General features: G+C 37.1%; 1 protein-coding gene and 1 long non-coding RNA gene across 3 annotated transcripts; one reads left to right on the top strand and one right to left on the bottom strand.

Moving 5' to 3' along the window:
* Positions 1 to 134: 134 nt before the first annotated feature.
* Positions 135 to 7,020, bottom strand: LOC103702847 (Polyketide synthase, enoylreductase family protein). 2 transcript variants are annotated; one of them, XM_088703553.1, is made up of 10 exons: positions 6,481 to 7,020; positions 6,025 to 6,122; positions 4,736 to 4,867; positions 4,340 to 4,483; positions 4,135 to 4,237; positions 2,119 to 2,218; positions 1,821 to 1,897; positions 1,656 to 1,734; positions 611 to 729; positions 135 to 431 (listed from the first exon to the last, which is right to left on the bottom strand). In XM_088703553.1, the coding sequence occupies exons 1-10, from the start codon at positions 6,651 to 6,653 to the stop codon at positions 338 to 340; spliced, it is 1,119 nt and encodes a 372-aa protein (XP_088559679.1). In that variant the 5' UTR covers positions 6,654 to 7,020; the 3' UTR covers positions 135 to 337. The 2 variants fall into 2 exon arrangements, 1 of the variants encoding a protein (XP_088559679.1); XR_016396306.1 differs by lacking the exon at positions 135 to 431 and adding an exon at positions 956 to 1,131 and having other exon boundaries at positions 610 to 729; positions 6,481 to 6,857.
* A 3,124-nt stretch (positions 7,021 to 10,144) lies between these two features.
* Positions 10,145 to 12,199, top strand: LOC148702815 (uncharacterized). Its single transcript, XR_015967642.2, has 3 exons — positions 10,145 to 10,353; positions 10,454 to 11,231; positions 11,306 to 12,199. It is a non-coding gene; the product is annotated as an uncharacterized LOC148702815 (long non-coding RNA).
* The last annotated feature ends 8,347 nt before the right edge of the window (positions 12,200 to 20,546 follow it).

The raw sequence follows: 20,546 nt of genomic DNA, 5'->3' as shown, positions 1-20,546 counted from the left end.
ATCATACAGATTACGCAAAATGATTTCCAATGGGCAGATGGATTCCAGGACCACCATATATAAGGAAAGAAAAGAAAAAGAAAATCCAACAGCACAGATGAAAGAAGCAAATTATCATGCACAAACAATAAACCTTGTCCTTGCATGAAAAGAAAGGAAGCAAGGCACTTCTCAAAATAACTTTATTATTTGTGCTATCATGATGTGGATTAACATGACAAGACACTTCTCAAAATAACTAAAGAAGGAAGCAACCATGTCCTTACAAGAAACCCAAATTTTATTGATTGTTTGAAAAATTTCGTCGATATTTACACATGAGAAGAGCTCCCAAAGCTTAGAATTTGATAACTTGTTTGGGATGGCTGACTAATTTCCCAAGTGCCTTGTCCAATGCCACATTGAAATGATCGAATGGGACCAATTCCATCCTGCATGATGATGCCTTTATCTCATTAGATTTGCAATAATGAATGTAAATCTTACTTTTGGATTCATGCATATGGTTAGGCAAGGTAAATAGCAAAATACTGCAACATGAAGGTTAATAAGGTTTTCCCTCGTTCGGAAGGCTGCAGTGAAACTTGTTAGTGCAGGAAGAAATACGTACTCATATTTTAACTTTCCACTTTGCACCAAGCTCAAAACGTAGTCCATCATTGCTCTACAATCTTTTGCTTTATCTGAACTCATCCACTTCTGCAGCCAGAACCCCCGCAAAGAGAGATCCTGAAAAGAATGCATTGACAACAAATAATGCTCCCATGTTAATAAGAACAATGGTCGAGAAAGGACTAGTTTGACATGCTTGCACATTAACTAGTTTAGATGTCCAAATTTCTGGTTTGGTGTTTACTATTCCTCACACACACATACAAGAGAGAGAAAGAGATCCAATGAATGAGACACGAAACATTGCAGGGTCTAGGAAGGATCAGATGTACAGAGCCCTTACCCCTACATGCGATGAGGGTTTTTTCATATTTCAAACTCATGGCCTCCACGCTAAAATGAAGCAACCTTTCGGTTGCGCCAAAGCCAACCCTCTGGTATTTTACTATTCCTTCATTAATGAAAATCTCCTCTTGCTTTCATTGGCTCTATTTTTCCTCCGCAAATATCTACTGATTTCTGAAAATAAATGAATTTCTCTTCAAATCTCAAGGATGAAAGCTTATTAATCATTGGAAATGAGAGAGCGGCTCACTTTCACCAAGAACAGTGATTGTAACAGGGTATTCCATCATTCTTTCAGAATAATTTTCATAAATTCACATTTTTCGAGTGGTGAAATAATCACAATAATCCAGAGGTACAAAATTTGAGTGATTGCAGTATTGAAAGGTGGTAGGATCATTAGTAGAAATGGATTTAAGTTTTGGGGTATTTGGCTTTTCCATTAATTATATACTTCTATAAAACAAGTAAACCTAAGAGCACTTTTTCTTTTTCCTGGGAAAGAGACAGAGGAGAAACATAAGTTCATTGATGCAACTTCTATTCTGTTTTGTAGCTAATTCTACCATCAACATTCTGATATATTCCATCCACAACATCATTTGTCTCTAAATGGCAGGCGCAAAATATCATGCAACTGCAAGAGAAATTAAAGCAATGATAGAAACGGTCGTGCACAAAACTTCTGATGCACTAACCTTGAAAATAAATGATGAAGTGGGTACAGTGATAGGTTTCTTCGACATGCCACCATAAGTTACCATAGTACCTCCCTGCCTGAAAGAATAAAAATTGCATCATTTGGCTCTTGATTGAGACATAAATACATAATTTTGCCACAACTTCTTATAAATTGGAGTTACCTCAAGAACTTGAGGACCAAAGAAGCAGCATTTCCTCCAACACAGTTGAATCCTAGGAGGGGTTCTGGCAGATCTCCCTAATCATGCGGATTGAATCAAGAATAGATTAAAATGGACTCTCGAGAAAACCATGAAGAAATTGATAGAATTATTTTCTGGACAAGTATACAGATCAACAGGAGTATAATACGGCCTAAATAACTGATTTTCAGATAGAAACTTCATACAGAAAATGAGAAATATGTGATCAAAACCCAAATCTACCAGATATTTATAATTAATCAAGAGGTCACAGTACCAGGAGACTCTTGACATTCTTCACTTCCAATTGGCTTTCAGTATACACCTCGTCTGCACCAAGTCTCTTAAGTTTTTCTTTAACTTCTTCTGAGCCAGCCCTACATATATATGCAGGGAAAGAAGAATAAGTTTCGTCATTTGGACCACTAAAATCTGTAAGATGAGCCAATTTATCATCATTAGATATCCAGGTAAATAACATTCAAGCTGATGCAACAAATTCAAAAAACACTTGAAGCCGCTAATTGGTTATCTTTTCTTAATTTTTTTTCATTAGTTATCACTTCATATATTCTATAAGCTAACACAATTCTCCCAATGAATATTGAAAAACAGGAAACAAATTGAACATTCTTTATAGTTCATTAAGCATATTTTGTTATCCTATGCTGCTACTACTAATATTATGTATGTGTGTGTCAAATAGTTATCCTGTACTACTACTGCTACTATGTATGTGTTTGTGGGTGATAGAGCAAGCGAGAGAGAGGGAGAGAGTTGTCCCTAAACCCACCATATATTCAATTTTTGGTTGTTAGGCACTTTAGATTTTGTATATCATGATTAGAAGTGTAGAATCTTAATTTAGTAAACCCACCATGTGAGGACCCGCCGGGTATGTGTTTAGTCCCGCATCGACTATACACTGGGTAGATCTTACGTACTTCTACAAGGTCAACAAACCCAAATAACACCTTCTACCTAGCCCTTTTTAGGTGAGGTCCTGAGTTGTTACAAATAGTATCAGAGTGGACCCGACCCATGGCCTATGTGGACTAAAGAATGCTGTAGCACAAGTTCATGAGGGCTAACTATAGGTCGATCATGCTGCTTGTGATTAGATTTGAATGAATTTGGACTCTTAGCCTGTTGAGGACACCAAGGCTTAAATGGAGGGAGTATATAAGGACCCGTGCAAGCATGTGTTTAGTCCCACAACAGTTATGCACTAAGTAGATCTTGGATACTTTTACAGGGCCAAGAAACCCAAATAGCACCTTCCGGCTAGCCTTTTTAGATGAGGTCTTAGGTTGTTGCACACCATATATTTTGCTCCCCCACACATAGCACATGCAGATACTACATTTTAATTCAACTATTTTTTGACCCTTATCTTGCATAACATGGCATAATATTTCTGATTCTGTAGTTCCTTTTGCTTCTCATGCACGCTGAGACCTCACTGATTTATGACAAGTGCAAAGATACATATATCAAATTCAAATGTGGTCTGGTATGTTCTTGGTCATGTCTCGAATTGTTGGAATATATGACCATCACAATCTCTATCAACCTAAACAATTGCCACCCTAGACATAAGGTACAACTATAGCAATAAATGAAAAATATGTTAATATGGCCCTAGTTTGCATGCTGATTAACTGGCTTTGGATGTTATAGTGGTTTATATGCTCAATGTGGTATTCATGTGCAAAAGCATGTCTAAAGATATCATAATTTGGTCAGGCTTCCTATGAGATGCATTGACAATTGATTTGCCCATTTCAAAGTTATAACTAGAAAAATTGACGATCACTCAATTTTATAGATTGACACTGCTGGACTCTTAATTGATCAAGAGGCATAAAGATCCATGTAGGAATGAATCTTGAAAGACGAAACAGAACTACAGTAAATGAAAGATGTAAATTCTGCATCAGTAGTAAAGCAGGAGGAAGAGAAGGATCTCATTAATTAAAAAATAATTTTACATATCAGAAAAAATTGGAAAATAGTTCAGTGTTGGAATTGCCTGCTAGTTCAGGATTTATGAACATTGGAAGAATAAAAAGAAGAACAAAAAAGATGGTCTCTTAATTGGTGGGGCTCCTCCCAAAATGGGCTATTATTAAAAAGTCTTTTTTTGCACAATATGCCAGTATGTAGAAGAATTAGTTGTAAGTTGGAGACATCAGGAACACGACATAAGCTTCAAGCCAGAGATGATAAGCAATAATTTGTAGAATTAGTTGGGCACAAAGATGCAAAACATGTAAACAGAAGTTAATTGCACCTGTCTCTAATAATATTTATACTGCAGATGCCCTGGATTCTTGCAAGCTGAATAATGCACTGACCCACAATGCTAGTAGCACCATTTTGCACAATACTTTCACCTGATTAAATGCAGCGAATAATCAGGAGATATCAAATGAAGAAACATATAGAACTTAATTTAAAAGAGTGGATCTCATTATAACATGATAAGAAGAAAGTACCAGAGTTCAGCTTGACAAAGTCTTCCAGCATGCGCAACGCAGTCAAAGGATTTACAGTAATTGTAGCAGCATACTCCATAGGAACATTTTTATTAATTTTATGCCAGACACTTTCTTCTTTTACAATGTATGTTTGCCATGTTCCTGAGGACCATATCCTTTGTCATGTTAACTGATGCGTAGCACAGGCCCTAGGAAATTATGGTAACAAAACCAAAGTAAAACCTATTCTACTTTAAAAAGCAAAGTCCCAGCAGTGCATGAAGCTCTAATTGGGGGTTATCTGTTTTCACACCATGTGCACTACACACGGCATATCATAGCCAAACAGTCCTGCTAGTATATTCATCTACTTATAAAATACTCTCACCAGATAATTATAAATAATCAGTATACCAAAAGATGGAGGAGATGGTATGACCCAGTCGCCCACCGAGAGACTATTCACTGCAGATCCCAATGCATGAACTTCCCCAACCCCCTCATATCCTCCAATTGCAGGGATCTGTGGCCTTACGGGGTAGACACCTATAACAAAAGAAGCAAAATGTGTTAACGAGCTGAACCAGAAAGGAAATCTCGCTACAGGTATAAGCACCAGAAGTCTAAATAGAGATTTCTAATGGCGATTCAGGATATTTAGATGGGAGACATGGGTAGAAGTTTTCAGAAAATTATACAGAGAAAGGGGAGAAAGCAAGAGGTGGAAAATAGCTGATAAAGCCGAGAAAAAAGATGTAAGGCTAACAGGAACTCCTCAAATGTCATTCAAAGCAATGTGTTGGATCAAAAGAAGAAAAAAAAACATAAATGGTGCTTGGAATTCCAGAAATATGCTTGCTGAAATATGCTTACAGAAATTAAGAAAGGCCACAGCTGATAGGAAAAAAGACAAATCCTTCTTTATATATATATATATATATATATATATATATATATATATATATATATATATATATATATATATAGATATGAATGCAACTTGAATGCTAAAAAATATGCTAGATATTCGTGCTTGCACTAGAGAATATCAAGATGCATTTCTAGTTGCATATGTGGCTCTAGAACCACATCAATTTTGGCAGCAAGATCGGACAAGTTCAGTAAGAGCATTTGCATTGTAGCTAAACCTTTGAGCTATGAACAAAAATGAAAGACAGAAAAATGTTTAATGAAATTGAAAGAGTATCCATTTTAATCTTTATACTTAATTTGGTTGTAATATGATTGTTCGTTATAACATATGATGGTAGATAATCATTGCAGGGCAAAAACCACTTGGTTAACTAGGAAACCCTAACATAGTGGGCTTCATAAATCCTTCAACATTCATCCTTATCAAGGAATAAAATTTACCAAAATCAATATTTTCAAATTTTCCTCGTAAGTCCAGCCCTCACTTGGGACTCCTTTTGCCTTTCCTATGAATTTTTTGTACCGCACTAAGTTGTTCACCATCAGTTTATTCTTCTAATATTCCTCTAATGAATTGTTTCCTAGGAATATAACAGTGAGAGAGAGAGGCTGAGAATACCTAAAAAATATGTGACTCTGTTCTAACTTAAGGGGAAAAAAAAAGAGAGAGACACCTGAGTTTCATCTAAACTGGAAAAAATAAAATCTTCTTGTAGTTCCAAGTTAAATATTTGTTAACATGAAGTAGCAACTCCTCAAAGAGCTCAAACCTTCTATCCTATTGATATCTGAGGGATTGATTGGAGCTGCAAGCATTTTGACACACACATCATTTGCTCCCAGCTCGACTGGTGGAAGATCAATCACCCTGTAGGAAAAATACTGATGCGTCATTATACTGGATTTAAGCACAAACAGTTGACATACTTGTTTTAACAGAATAATGTTTCTTAGCATACTTTTATTATTAACACCATAAAATATTTTGAATAATGTATAAATGATAGATTTGAAATCAAGAAAAAAAAATCCCTTGTTGCCCTCTAAAACCAATCAATCACACAGGCGACCCATAAAAGTACAATAACAGGGAGAAAGAAAGCACTAACTCTTTTTTATTTTGGGGAAGTGACGTTAAAGAAATAGAGAGATGAGTGGGTGTGCGTGCATGTGTTTATGAGAGAGAGAGAGAGAGAGAGAGAGAGGGCGGGGTTGAGGCGTCGAACTTGGTAACTTGATCGGGAGGACCGTGCTGCTCGTAGACGACGGCCTTCGAAGGGGGAGACAACTTTGCGGCGAACGCTCGGACCGTGCTCGAAGGAATGCGCGAGAGAAGGGAAGGTCGGTTATAGAGCCGCGAGGCTCCGAGACTTCTCAGAGATTGTCTTAGAGACGCCATTCGAGGGGTCCCCGGTACAACTGTTCTCGCGATTTCCTCCCGCTGCCGCCTCGACGACTGCAGTCGAGTAGTTTGCTCGTCGGCACAGCGCGAAATAGTAGGTCAGGCAGTACGGAAACAGCGCTCTATCTCTCTTAGAGTTCTGGGGGTTTCAAAGGCTTGCCGTCACGTCGCAACCAACAAAAATACTCTAGTGCGCTGACCGGAGAAAATCGCTGGTTTTTTACAATATCTCTTATACCGCCCATAAAATTCAAGAGGCATATTTTTTTTTTTTCGGTTGAAAAAATTCAAGAGGCATATTAAGCCGAAGCTCTCCTAACCAGAGTTAAAGACCATCCACTTGCATCCTCTCTTCTTTCACGTCAAACCTATTTTCTTCCCCACAAGATTTTTCTTCTTTGTCCGTCCATAAAAATAATAAAACTATTTCAAAAATTATAGTTTTATGAAATGGAGTTAGAGGCTAATATATTTTTTAAAATACAGAATTTAGAGTTTTATGAAATGGAGTTAGAGGCTAATATATTTTTGACGATTTGCTAATATATATTTTAAGCATTTTTGATACACACCAATAGTGATCCAATACATACTTCAAGATAAATTAATATAAAGTTTCCAACATATAATATTCATCAGTATATAATATATATAGCTAGATGATATACGCATCGTATATTAGTCATCGAGTGATTCAATACATACCTTCAGATAAATCGATACATAGTTTTCAGAACACCGCATTCACCTGTACACAATATAAATTAGGTGATATATACTCATTAGTTTTCTAATATATACTATATGTTTCTTTGATAGATGCACAGCAACGACCTAAAACACACTTTTGGACAAATCAATACACCATTTCAGGACTCGTGCTCACTAGTACACAGTATATAGTTAAGCGATATGCACTCATCGGTTTTCTGATATGTATTGTAAGTTTCTTCTCTTTTTTTTGGCGAAAAATAGGAAGGTAGAGGGGATGGACCAGCCCACCCGCGTAGCAGCTCCCACTGGGCCCCCTTCTACCAGGGAATGTTCAATACAGGTCGTAGATTTCGCGTGCCTTCTCCGACCCGTGGGCTCACTGCCTCACATGTGGGTATATCACCCCAGCGCTACCTTAGCACAAGTGGAAGAAAAGCATAAGCACTAACAAGCCGTCCGGGCATGGGGCATCCGATCTCGTAATTTAATCGACGCCCGCGCGTTTCGAACTCGGACAACTTGGCCGGAATTATCGCCCCCTTATCACCAAGATACCACCTTAGTGGCATTGTAAGCTTCTTTGATATATACACGGTAATAACCGAATGTACATCTCCAAGCAAATCGATACACAGTTTTCAAAACGTTATGTTCAGTAGTATATAATACATAGTTAGATGTTACAAACTCGTCAGCTTTCTGATGCATATATAAGCTTCTTTGATGCATACTTAGTAACGATTGTCTACACCAAATGATGCACATCTAAACAATTAGTCATCGAGCAACCCAATATACACTTCAAAGAAGAGGATAGTTGAAAGATTTTTGTTCTATTGCAGCGGATAGTTGTTATATAACATCAAAGAGTGAGTGAGATGGCCTCTAATGTAATCACAAACACTATAATCAGCTTGTGGTCTGCCCCAATGGATCCGTGCTGCAGTATCTCCAAGTCCACATAAGTTATGGATCGGGTCCACTCTGATACCATTTATAACAACCCAGGACCTCACCCAAAATGGCTAGTCGAAAAGCATTATTTGAGTTTCTTAATCCTATATAAGTATCCAAGATCTATCCAGCAAATAACCGTTGTGGAACTAAACACACTCCCGCATGAGTCCCCACATTTCCCATTGCATTTATCTCTTCTTATTTCTCAAATCTATCACCTGAGAGAGTGTAACTATCCAAAGACCACTACAGTTTAGCTCGTACATGGACAAACATAACATGTGAATGTCTTTCATAATCATTTTGTGTGTAATTTTATCATGGCCGATTAAGTTTACTTCTTCTAATCATCTATGTGATGGTCCATATATGCACCCTAGGATGATGCTTTGTCAAGAAATCCCCTTCACAATGTATGGCAGACAAACTTGTGAGATGGGATTCCTGGTGACATGAGTGTCATTTATTGCATGTGCCCCCATCAAGAAAACAGAGCAGCCCTACCTCATCTACTGGACAAGTTTTATATTCACTATTTTATATCCATTTTTTTAAAAAAAAGAAGTTTGATATTCACTATTGCAGGATCCATTGTCATGGTCCCAGAGATGGCAATCTAAACGGTTACCTTCTCACCATGTAATTTCACCCCATTCCAGCTGCCGCTGTTCAGAACAGGTAAACATGCAATATAATCCATTGTTATATGGAAGATAAGGACCAGCGAAATCATGTTGAAGTTGTAACTCGCACATTTTTTGCACCACCTATTATTTGGTGCCAAAGTGCAATCGTTCCTCTTCTCTTGGTTTTCTCTTTCAGATTAATTGGTTGCTTCATTTACTATTTGGTAATTCATACTTCTGTCCAGGATACAGTGATCATTGTTATCTTTTTGGATAAACAACTCTTTCCCCTGCAGTAGATCAAAAGTCTATCTACTGCATCTTTATGCCGTTTTAATTACGCGAAATCACCTGATTTTTTTTAAACAAAATATACATATTAACGATAGATTAGGACCATTAGCAACATGAAGTGACTCTAGTTTAGAGTAAGAAGCACAAGCAGCGAAAAAGAAAGAACAATTCATTTAGTTATTACTGTAAGCATCTCAGAAAGATTTACCAGATATTGTAAGTTATTTTTCACCTTGTGCACCATATAAGATCTTCTGTGGAAATAGATATGATAAGTGCAATCTGGCAATAGAAAGCTGGTGCCAAAAATTTATATCCTATAATGTGAAAGCATTAGTTGGAGCTGTGTTTTGGTCAAGCTGCATGCGTGTTCCGGCTGACTGCTACCAGGTCAAAGCTTACCTTGTTGCTCTCAAGACAGTCATGGAGGATTCGAAGGCAGGGAGGACTCCGACTACTGATATTCTATGAAGTCAACCGAACAAAATCTTTTCTAAGGTTTATTTATCTGTTCTCATTCTGGATAATGTGGTTTGCAGAAGCCAGAAGCTTCTTTCTCCTGGAGCCAAAACAAAAGGAAATTACCTGAGACTGTTTGTGGCAAGTCCATGAGAGCATATGGTGTTTGACAACCTTCTCTCTTTGTTCACAGTGAAGGTAAAGTCCGAGTCTTATTTTGCAGTCAGTCTCTAGTAAATGAGTAAATGATCAATGTATTTCATGACCAAAAAAGCTGGTGCATATTGTCACCTGAGAACCTGGTGGCAACTTGTGTTACTCTCTCGCTCTCCAGCTCACCTTTATGTTGTGATGGATGAGAGACTTGGTTTATTTGAGATAAAAATTAGAGACTTGTTTTAAGTGATATTGGCGTGAAATACAGGCAAAGTTGGAAATAGACTTCTGAATGGAGCCTTCACATCAGCCTCTTGGAAATTAAAAAATATTCTGGGTCACTGTTCTTTTCGGTGGTTATATGCAAGTCGCATGAGAATTCCACTCCGACAGATCATCCTGGTGTCTGCTTTTTTCTGAAGGAAGAAAATGGTTTCCATTGATCGACCACTCAAGTTGGACACTTCAGAAACTGACTGATGGAAAGCAGAGTAAGAGTTTGGAAGATTGAAAAACCCTTCAACTTCTCCATGCAACTTTCAATCCTTTTTTTATAGATTCCCCACCTTGACCTGGTTTTACTTTTGGCAGCAGAAGGAGACGTATCTCATCTTCTTTTCTAATCCTGTGCCTTTATGGTGGTTCTGGGAAGCACACCACGTCACTGTTGGGAGAGGCATGAAGACACGAGCTCCACGGACTAGGAAAGTATAAGAAGTCATCCTTGACATACTGTAAGCACTCAACTTGAAATTATATAAGTGCTGGGCAAATTGCAACTGCATCCTTTAACCTCTGATTCGAAATCACACTCCATCAAATAACAGCAAGGCCTTCCTCAAGTTCCAAATTTACTTCAGGTGATATAAGGAGTTCCTCTTGATCATTCTTATTATTTTAAATCTCTCTTGAAAGTTGTACAGGTGTTTCCTGTTCCACACCAACGGTTAGTTATCCCCATGCTGCTGGGGTTGATACGGTGAGGCCTTCTATGTCCCATGCGCTTGTGGTGCCAAATTAATATCACTGGATATAGAAAAATACGATGCTGTTGGATGCAGGCAACTTGTAATAAAAGCTACCATCATGGCATTGAAAGCCACATATAGATCGCAGCTCTTTTATGAAAATTTTATGTGATGTGATGCATGAATGGATATTTTAGTAACTCTTTATCACTTGGCATTTCTATAGGTCATCTTGAAAGATAGTTTGTGAACATGGGATCCCAATATATCACTCCATTAGTGTATCAAACAAACAAAAATCTTTCCTGACTACCTGTTATTCTACCTCTTTTCCAGATCCCTGCCACATTTTGCTGGAAAAAAGTTTGTTCTTAGGAGCTGCTACTCTTGCACTTCAGTAGGTACAGCTGAACCCTCAACCTTTCCCGCATCATTATTTTTCAAAAGCCTGCAAAGTCTCTCTTCTTTTAACCAGATTGTCGAGGGGCTCGTTGCGATGGCATATGGAGTTGCTGACCTTCCAATGGGGAACAAAGGAAGAAACTTACCAAAGCGAGGGCAGGTAAAAGCCAGGATTATTAGAATGCTGTTCAAGTCACTCGTCAGCCTAGCTTCCAAGGCAGCAGGGAGGGGAAGAAGATGGCGAGTGAGATAGTGAAGTGGCTATTCTCGGGAGAAAACTTGAAGATATGAGTGATTCAAAGGTCCATCCACCAGTTAACAAAATAAAGCTTTTTGTAATCTATAGAGCTGCTATGCCTTCGATTCTGTTATACCAAGCCAGGGAATGCGAAGGACAATGCGAAAGAAGGCAATATTCATATGATTAAGTTCAGGTATTATGGGTTTTTAAGACGGGCTGGATCCTTTCATTCTCTCAAGCATCCTAGCTGCGTGTGATGCGATGTAAACCTTGATATGAATGCTACTGCTGAGCTAGAAATCTGAAATGGGATGAATTCTAAATGATTGAGATTTTAACACCTGGGAACCTATTTCTGTCTTTCTTTTTTTTAGTCGGTGAAGTGATGGAAATAAAGTGTGGTGTGACCGAATTTCTTGCTTCTATATTTTTGCCAAATTGAAAACTACATGATGCAGTCAATTGCTCTATTAGGATTCTCTTGAAAAGGAAGACATCATGTACCAAAAATCGAAAGGAAGACATCGATTTCTGCAGTCCTCTATAAGGCCTTGCATTCTTCTACTTGTGGGGGAATCTATGCTCTGTCAAGGCTATAGATAGTCACAAGAACATCTCCAATGGTCTATCTTCTACGTAATCTCCTTCCTCTTCTGCATCTCCTTTCCCTGTACCATATTCTCTTTCAATTTTGAATTCCAGTAGATCATGGGGAAAGTTTCTCACTTCCTTCATATTTCATTTAAAAAAAAAAAAATTACATGATGCCATTGGTAAGACATGGTGAACGAGTTCAGTTAATTGTTCTGCATGTGACACTGCCTTGATATAATGGCCTCTGCCACCACTGTTCATCAAGTTTCAGAGCCAGTAAGCGATTGAGGTTTGGACATTTTCTGGCGCCAGACCGTATCTATTATAATTTTTATCTCTAACTTCTAGACTTCTGTTGGTTCCCAGGTTTGTTCTTATCTTTCCCAGGTTTAGCTCCCAGGTTTGATTTATTATCCTTTTTTGATTGGATATATATTTTTTGTTCATATAGATTGAGTTACGTTGTGTTGACCAATTCGAATAATTGAGCATTGTCATCTAGCATGCCTCGTATATCTTTCTCTACAAATCTATTTTCATAGTCCTAATTTTGTATAGGCTACAGTCATCTAGACAAGAAGAAGACCAACAAGATCTTATACTCTAGTTTCTAAATTAAGATAAGACCCGGACATTTTATTTATATTTAATTTTTAATTAAACAAGAATAAAGAATATAGATAATTCAAAATATTAGAACTCTAAAATTAGGTAATTACTAAATAATTGACTTATTAATATGGCAAGTGATTGGTAGGGATAAGGTCATATTTTTGTCCTTTTTGGTAGCTTCTGATATGAGCCCAAGCCATTGTTTGGAGAAAAGTGCAACACACGGACTCCACGAGACAATGCCATTGTGGCCAACCCTGCTTTGTCTAATCTAGAAAAAAAAATTCACTCGAAAGGAAAGTCTAATCTGGCTCAAATGTCGGCAACGACTTGGTCGAGTCAACCCTAGCTTGGAGCACTGACTTGTATCTACTGTTTCCCAACGGCAGAACTAAAAGACACAAGTTTAGTTTTCTCCTTCTAGTGGCAGCAGACACGCTATATCACCTTTTCTTTTCCCAGTTATAATTGCTCTTCTTGGTCGGAAACCACTTACATTAGGTGAGGGCAGACCCACACGGAGAGGAAGTCAACAAGGGATATGCTCGGTGAAAGTTTTTTTTTTTTTTTTTTTGATTGAAGACATGCTTAATGAAAGTTGTTTTCATTAGAATCTTGTTTCAAATGTTTTCTAGGGTTGCTTGTGGTTTTTTCTAGGCTTAAATTTGTCTCTCCTTGGATCGGATAGCAAGTAAAATAGAATTTAACTTCGACCTCTCAATTTTTTTCGGAAAAAAAAAATAGCACCTTAGATTGACTGCCATTAAATTTTCTCCGGTTCTTATTAATCTGCAAATGCCTCATCTAAAGGCTATTTGCTTGATGTGGTCCTACCCCCAACTTGTGAACCCAGGACCACCTCCATTTGGAGAGTTGCCACCATATCTCCCCACTCACATTTGAGTGCGCTGGCTCAATATTCTTATCTCTTGAAGACTCAAGTTGTATACGAATGGACCCTTTTTTCAGATTAACAGAACTTCACGGAATGAAGTATTCCATGAAGGCATCATAATTTCAAAGGTTGAGCAACAAAAGCTCGACGAAACAAAAGGTGCTTTGAAAGGTAATGCATCTGTTTAAGAATTGATCTATACTTTGTAATCAAAAAGATCTTCTTGGTTTCGCTAAAGTAGCTGGTTGGTCTGCCCTTCAAAAGATGACACGGTCCTTTTTTTAATTTCTGTTTTGGCTTATCAACCACTAACAAATTGCTATCTTTCTTGTTTTCTCTTAGGTTTATTTGGTTACAACTAACACTTGCAGTTCTGATCTGACAGACTCTCTATTTTCTAAAAGCTAATCATTCAGTTGCCATTCTAGTCACGATCGTTTTTTCTAATTTGAATTAGTTACAATTTTTGAAGTTCAGTTATAACCTAAGTAACTTCTAAGCCAATATTGATAGGGCTCGAAATATGATGCAGTTCATGTCGAGTCCTTTTTTGATGTAAATGGAGGTAGCCAGCGGCTGCCCCCAGATTTTTTTATTGAGAGAAGATATTTACATAAAGAAGACGAAAAGAATTTATAAAGAAGAAGAGAATGGGAATAAGAAAAGCACTGCAGAGACTGAGTCAAGGAAGTTAGACCCCTCCAAAAAATCTGGTTGTTCTTCTCTGTATTCCCGGTACAGGAGACACTCCCAACTATGGAATGTGTGGATTGCTTTTTGAAGGGTTGAATGGATAAAGTGCCACTTTCTAAGAAATATCTTCTAATTTTGATCTCGCCGGACTTCCCAACAAACAGCTGCCAAAAGCTGATCGCGCTCTTTCACCCAGCTTGCGATGATTCTTTGTTCTCCAATGGGTCCACATATCATGCAAATTCGCAAGCCGGCCCCTCAAATATCATGGAATTTTGATAGTTTACCCGATGCTTCTAGTGAATGGATACTTTCTGAATAGGTGGTTAACGGGCTAGGAACTATTACCGCATAATGAACATCCTGCACTTATATTCCAATCCGTCTTCGCAATAACTTCTCATGCTAGGAGTTAATGCATGTGGATAGGAGATTTCCATCAGCTACTGGTATTTTGCTTATGGTTCAGATCAAGTGCCTTTATGATTAGTAAGTTACTGAAGGTTATGAGCAGTATTCAGATCAAGTGCCTGCTGCAAGAGTACAAACACAACCTGATGATACCCAAAAGCAGAATTAGATGAGCATCAGGACAGAGAGTAGTAGGTTTCAGACCAGAAGAGAACCCTCGGTCTACCGTGTGATTTGAATATGCTTTGGTAATGTGATTCATGAGACTTGCTTTGCATTTCAGCTGTTTTTATGGTCATCATGGGTCCCATCATGTTCTATTGCAACTAGAGCAAGATCACTTGCTAGATATCATTGTGAGAAGCATCTTTTACCATATTGTAATGTGAACACTACCATCTTTTGTGGCATTAACTTTTGAAATTTTGAAGAATCTCTTGAGCTCCTTCTAGGTTGAAGCTTAGAGTACTGCCGCAAGCGGCTATAAATACCATCTTATCTCTTCTCTTCCCCATCAGTCCAACTCATCAGTCCAAGAGAGGAAACCTCCAATATCCTGATTTAAAACCTGAATACCAGTCCTACCTGCAGCCCTTCCATTTGTTTAACAACTAGCCGCAATGGAGTATCAAGTCGCCTACTCGAGGAAGGAAGAAAAGCCACTGCCACCAAAGCGAGGTCTGGTAAAAGTTCACATAGTCAGAACTTTGGTTCGCACGGTCTTTGCAATGAATGGTGAAAAGAAAGGTGAAAACTCCCAAAAACAAGGTGGCGGCTATGCTCAACAAGCCAGCTTCAATGTGTAGTATCTTCATAAACGAGCCTGACTTTCTTATAGATACTATCACATCTCACCCAAACAAGCTTTTGCAGGAGTGAGACGCTTAGTTTTTTCATTCTTTTGTAAGCTTTCTTCACTTGCTGTGTTCTGATGATATGGAAGAAAAGAAATAAATGCTTTGTAGTTCGCCTTGGTAGTGCTCTTCGCCAGGTTTAATTGTAAAAGAAAAACTTTGAAGAAAAAAAAAACGTTCTAGCTTTGCTGTCCAAGTACTGAGAGAATTATACCATAAATCTGTCGCCTCAGGAGATTAATTATTTGCAGTGATAGTTTTGCAACACATAACTGCTATCCCTGATCCTCATTTAATATTTATCAGCTCTCAAACTGCTTCAATCTTAACTTCATACATATTCTTCTTACTTATTGTTTAAGTTATTGATGTTGGTACATTTACTATCAGTTGTTGGAGTAGAAGTCTTTAGGCAAAAGATGGTGCTTTTTTATGATTTTGCGCTTATTTCGCCACCACCCATGCAGTGGAGAATATATGCTTTTTTTTTTTTAAGTCTAAATCATTAAAGGATCGCACTTTGTTTAGCCTAGGAAAGGAAGCGTATTTACGGATTTTTATTTAGATAGCTCGTAACGAGCACTGGCATTAAATTGGATTACAATGATTAGTCATGTGACAGCGTATGTTCATGAGAGTTTTTCTTTTTTGTATTTTCTCTTTATATAATGGATGGGGGACTGACCCACCTACACTATACTTATCTGGGTCCAAATTTTTTCAAGTGCAATATCTAAGAATGTAGATATAAACCTAGCTCTCATTTACTGAGCAATGGGGTGTAACCACTGCTGCAAGCACCAGTTCCCATAAGAGAAATGTGATAAATCCACTTGTAAGTATTTTCCTTCTGAGGAATAATAAATCCACTTGCAAGTAGGTAGTGAAGTAGTCAAACTTGAATTAAGCTCCCAATGAAGATCATAGAGGAAGAGACGCTGCAAGTTTCAGCCTCCTAGTTATGACCTTTGTTAATTCAGTTTCCAACTATTTTGCTAAATTTAATCCAATGTGTTGATGCAATACTTGTGGAGCAGTCATATTTCTTGGCTTATTGGATAAGATCGGGTGTAACTTTCAATCTCTAGGAAAAAAATATGATGATATCACTTTAACATGCACTTCAGCACAGTGTTTTGGATGGCCAATAATGGTGTTTAAGATATATTTATACATGAATGATAAATTGGAGTCTTGCCAGAGGGCATTGGTCAAGTTCCTGACGTATTGTTGAATTCCCAAGCTACATCTATGTATACTGAATTTGGGATTGATTGAATGCTTGAGGTATTGTTGGATTCTTCAACAACATCCATGCAAATTGGGTATAAAATCCATTTGGAGGGCGTATATAATACTTTGATAATAGTGAACATAAGACCGACATTTTTTTTAACCAAAAATGGCAAGAAATTAAAGCAATCGTGAGACCAATAATTTGCCCTCCTACGTTCATTATATTTGTGGCTCGATAATAACGTTCGTTGCACCTATCATATGCTTAAGATATAAAGAGAATATTGAAGGATGTTTTTTTATGTTGCTTCTACTTCTAAAAATTTCTTCTCACAGAAAGAAAGGCTAGAAACTAAGTTTTATGGCTTCTCGTGAGAATATTTTGACTTTTTTCTTATAGAAGCGCATTTTCTATGTTATTGACAAACACTTATTTTCTTGAAAAGCATTCTTTTGGTTTGAAAGGTTACAAAATATCTTTTTAAGAAACACTAATTAGTAATGGGTTGAGATCAATGCCTCTTGTTTTATTTTTCCAAAAGATTCCCTCTTTTAACTTTTAGTAATGTACACATTTTAACTCCATATTTAGAAAAAGCTAGAAGTTAGTTTTTTTAGCTTTTCTTTGCACTCTTTTTGAATTTTCTAATGGCATTTTTTCTTCATTGTTACCAAATATTTGTTTTCTTAGAAAGCATTTTTTTGCTTTAAAAGTTGCAATGTGCTTTCTTTAAGAATGCTTTTAAATGCTCGTACATTGCACATAAAAAGTTCATAAGTCCCGCAATTGCTAAGTTGAGAACTTCATAATCAACCAACCTACTATGTTTGACAATAAACGTATGAGTTTCACCGATCTCCTGGTCTCCTAGCAAGAGGATTACTCATGTACACTTTGTGGGAGCCGCATAGCATTATTTTTTTTTAAACAATACCAAACACAATTGACTTGAGGAGCTATAAAATTCCCTCTTCACTTTTAGTAATGTGCACATTTTGATTGTGCATTTAGAAAATTAAAGAGCGCATGTGTAGACCCACAAATGCACCATCTTTCCATTTTTTTTCTCAACATCCCTCTCTCTTTCTTACACATATGTATTAGAAAAAAAAAGAGTTAAAATAGTGCCTCTATATTTTTATAATTATTCATTATTATAATAGATGCTCTTTGTTTGGTACACCTAATCCTCAATGTTAAATTAAAGCATGAGCTATCCTTACAATATTAATTACCATCTTGTCACATCTATTCTTTCTGTCTCGCATACAATTCTGTTTAAACGAGTAAGCAAAACTTTTCTTTGGATTGCATCATGCATTTCTTAGGCCTGCCAAATTGCTTGCTCCTAAGGATCCAGCTGTCAAAAGAGGAACATGGACATCATGAGCGTTGAAAGTGGCTTAAGATAATAGATCGATAAGGAAATTTCTAAAATTCCAGAACAAATCCATTCTCCTCCTAGTTCCTAGAGTTAGGTCATATCCATTGCGCCAAAGAAAGCTTCACCTTCCACTACTCTAATTCACTATTGGATCATCTCTTGCTTGCTTTGAGAATTGAGATCTATGCAAGAGATGAATGATGCAAGTTTGGATCATTTTGAAATTTGTGCAGTGGATAATCCGATGATAAATCTGTTTGGAGAAAGATGAATCCATCTTTAACGCGAAAGATAACAATATGAGTCCTTTAGTTCTCCAATCTGTATGGCAGCTAGAAATTAAAGATGCCATAATGCCAAGCTTAGAGGTTGGGTTGTATCTTTCGTGCCAAAAAATGATTTTTTTTTCTTTTCACGATGTATCTTGCATAAATCTTGGAGTATTTCGGACTTTCTCTCCATATATCTGCACAGATTCCAAAGTATCTATGATGCAATCCAATGGTGGATTGATGCGAAGGAAAGTGATTCTTTTTTTCCCCAAGGATACAATCCCTATTCGTTGAACTTGAGCATCTTATCCGAGGCAGTGTGGGGAGCAGGGAATAGAGTGGCGTCATGTGTCAACTTTTCCAGAAGGGATATGAGGTCAAGGAGAGTGACGTAAGGCACACGCGCGCTCGCATGCGTAAGCAACCACCGTCGTAGCGTCACGTGTGGTGGGGTCTTTTGTCTTCTCGTTTCTTTCGCTTTATCCCCCTTCCAGTTCACACTCCAAGCCGGCTCTTTTTTTTTTTTTTTTTTTTCTGAGGCTCTTGCTTGTTAATTATCGCCTCCAGGGTCACATTAAGACAAATAACAACTTGCCGGGCCATACCTGGCAATTGAACAGTCCAAAGATTGCCCTCTTCCCTCATTAAAATATTTTTAAAAAATAATTTGTAAAAATATAATATCTGAAAAAATAGTTTTACTGTATTTGATTAATCATAATAAAAAAGGTACTTTTTAGAGTAACTTATGTTTGGTTGAACATTTACTTTACTAAAAAAATTGTATGAAATATCTATTATACTCTTAATAAAAAAAATCTTGTTCATGAATTTTGATGGCTCAAAGGTAATTTTGTAAAAATAAAGATCTCAATTTTCTGCTAGTAAAAAAGTAGATTTCTCATGCCCTCATGGATTTTTCTTTCTCATTAAATATGAGAATCTTATTTCTATGAAAATGCTATTTTTTTATTTCTCTTTTTTGAAAACTTCAACCAAATAAGAGGTATTTTTTTGTTTCTCCGTTAACGACACTTTTCCTCTTCTTTTTTAACGAACCAAATGAGTCCTTAGAACTTCCCATGATCCACAGGATATCTAAAGAGGCAATCTTACAAAAATCTTCAATTCTTTTATATGCTTGCAACAACTTATGATCTCACTCAAAAAAAATTAATTGGAGGATATTATTTGAATTTTTTGATTCTATAAATATATACAAGATCTATCCAATGCATGGTCGACGTGGGACTAAATACATGATGCCAAGTAAAGATCTAAATCCATTCAAATCCAATTATAAGTACCACAAATATAATTACAAACAGCACGATTAACCTATGGTCATCCCGAACAAACCCATGCTGCAGTATCCTCTGATCCATATAGACCATGGGCCAAATCAGCTCTAAGACTATTTATAATGATCCGAGATCTTATCCAAAATAATAATAATAATAATAATAACCAAAAAGTATTATTTGAGTTTTTGGCCTTATATAAATATCTAAAATCTATCTAATGCATAGTTGGTGCGGACTATACATATTCTCACAATATCTTAAGAATGTAGACGACATTTTTTTTAATTAATCTTTGTTTTAAACAAGGCTCTAATAATTCACATCCAGCTAAGCTAAATGTTTTTCACCAAAGTTCACCAGAAAATTTTCATGATTTCTAAAGCAACTCAACAATATTCATACTTGATAGTCATAGGAGTTATGATCTGAAACTATATGATATGTGTTAACAAGGTTTCTCTTCCGGCAGTTAATCATGTAATTGATGTCTAGCGAATATGTGCATCTGTGAGAGTATTCACATATAATTGCCAACCTTTTGTCATTTTTCTGGATTAAAGAACATTGCAGCCAGCTAGTCATTAACCTAAATCTTGTAACCAATTTTAGTAATGCAGTCACCGTTTGTCCAGAAATTCATAGATCCGTGGTCTTATCCATCCCACGCGCACAACCCGTTTGACATAACGGCCCAAAGAAATCTCGGTTGCGGTTGGGGTGGCCAAATGCCCGTACACTATTTTTTTTCTTCCCGCATTTCTTGTTTTTGTCGATAAAGCACCCACCCCCTGCCCCCTTCGCACCTTCACCCGTCCTT

Source organism: Phoenix dactylifera, chromosome 8 (genome assembly GCF_051530095.1).
Source record: "Phoenix dactylifera cultivar Ajwa chromosome 8, Ajwa_hap1_PhDact_Kaust_v1.1, whole genome shotgun sequence".
Taxonomy (NCBI): Eukaryota; Viridiplantae; Streptophyta; class Magnoliopsida; order Arecales; family Arecaceae; genus Phoenix; species Phoenix dactylifera.
The sequence above is the reverse complement of the archived record's forward strand: the minus strand, read 5'-3'. Positions and strand labels throughout refer to the sequence as shown.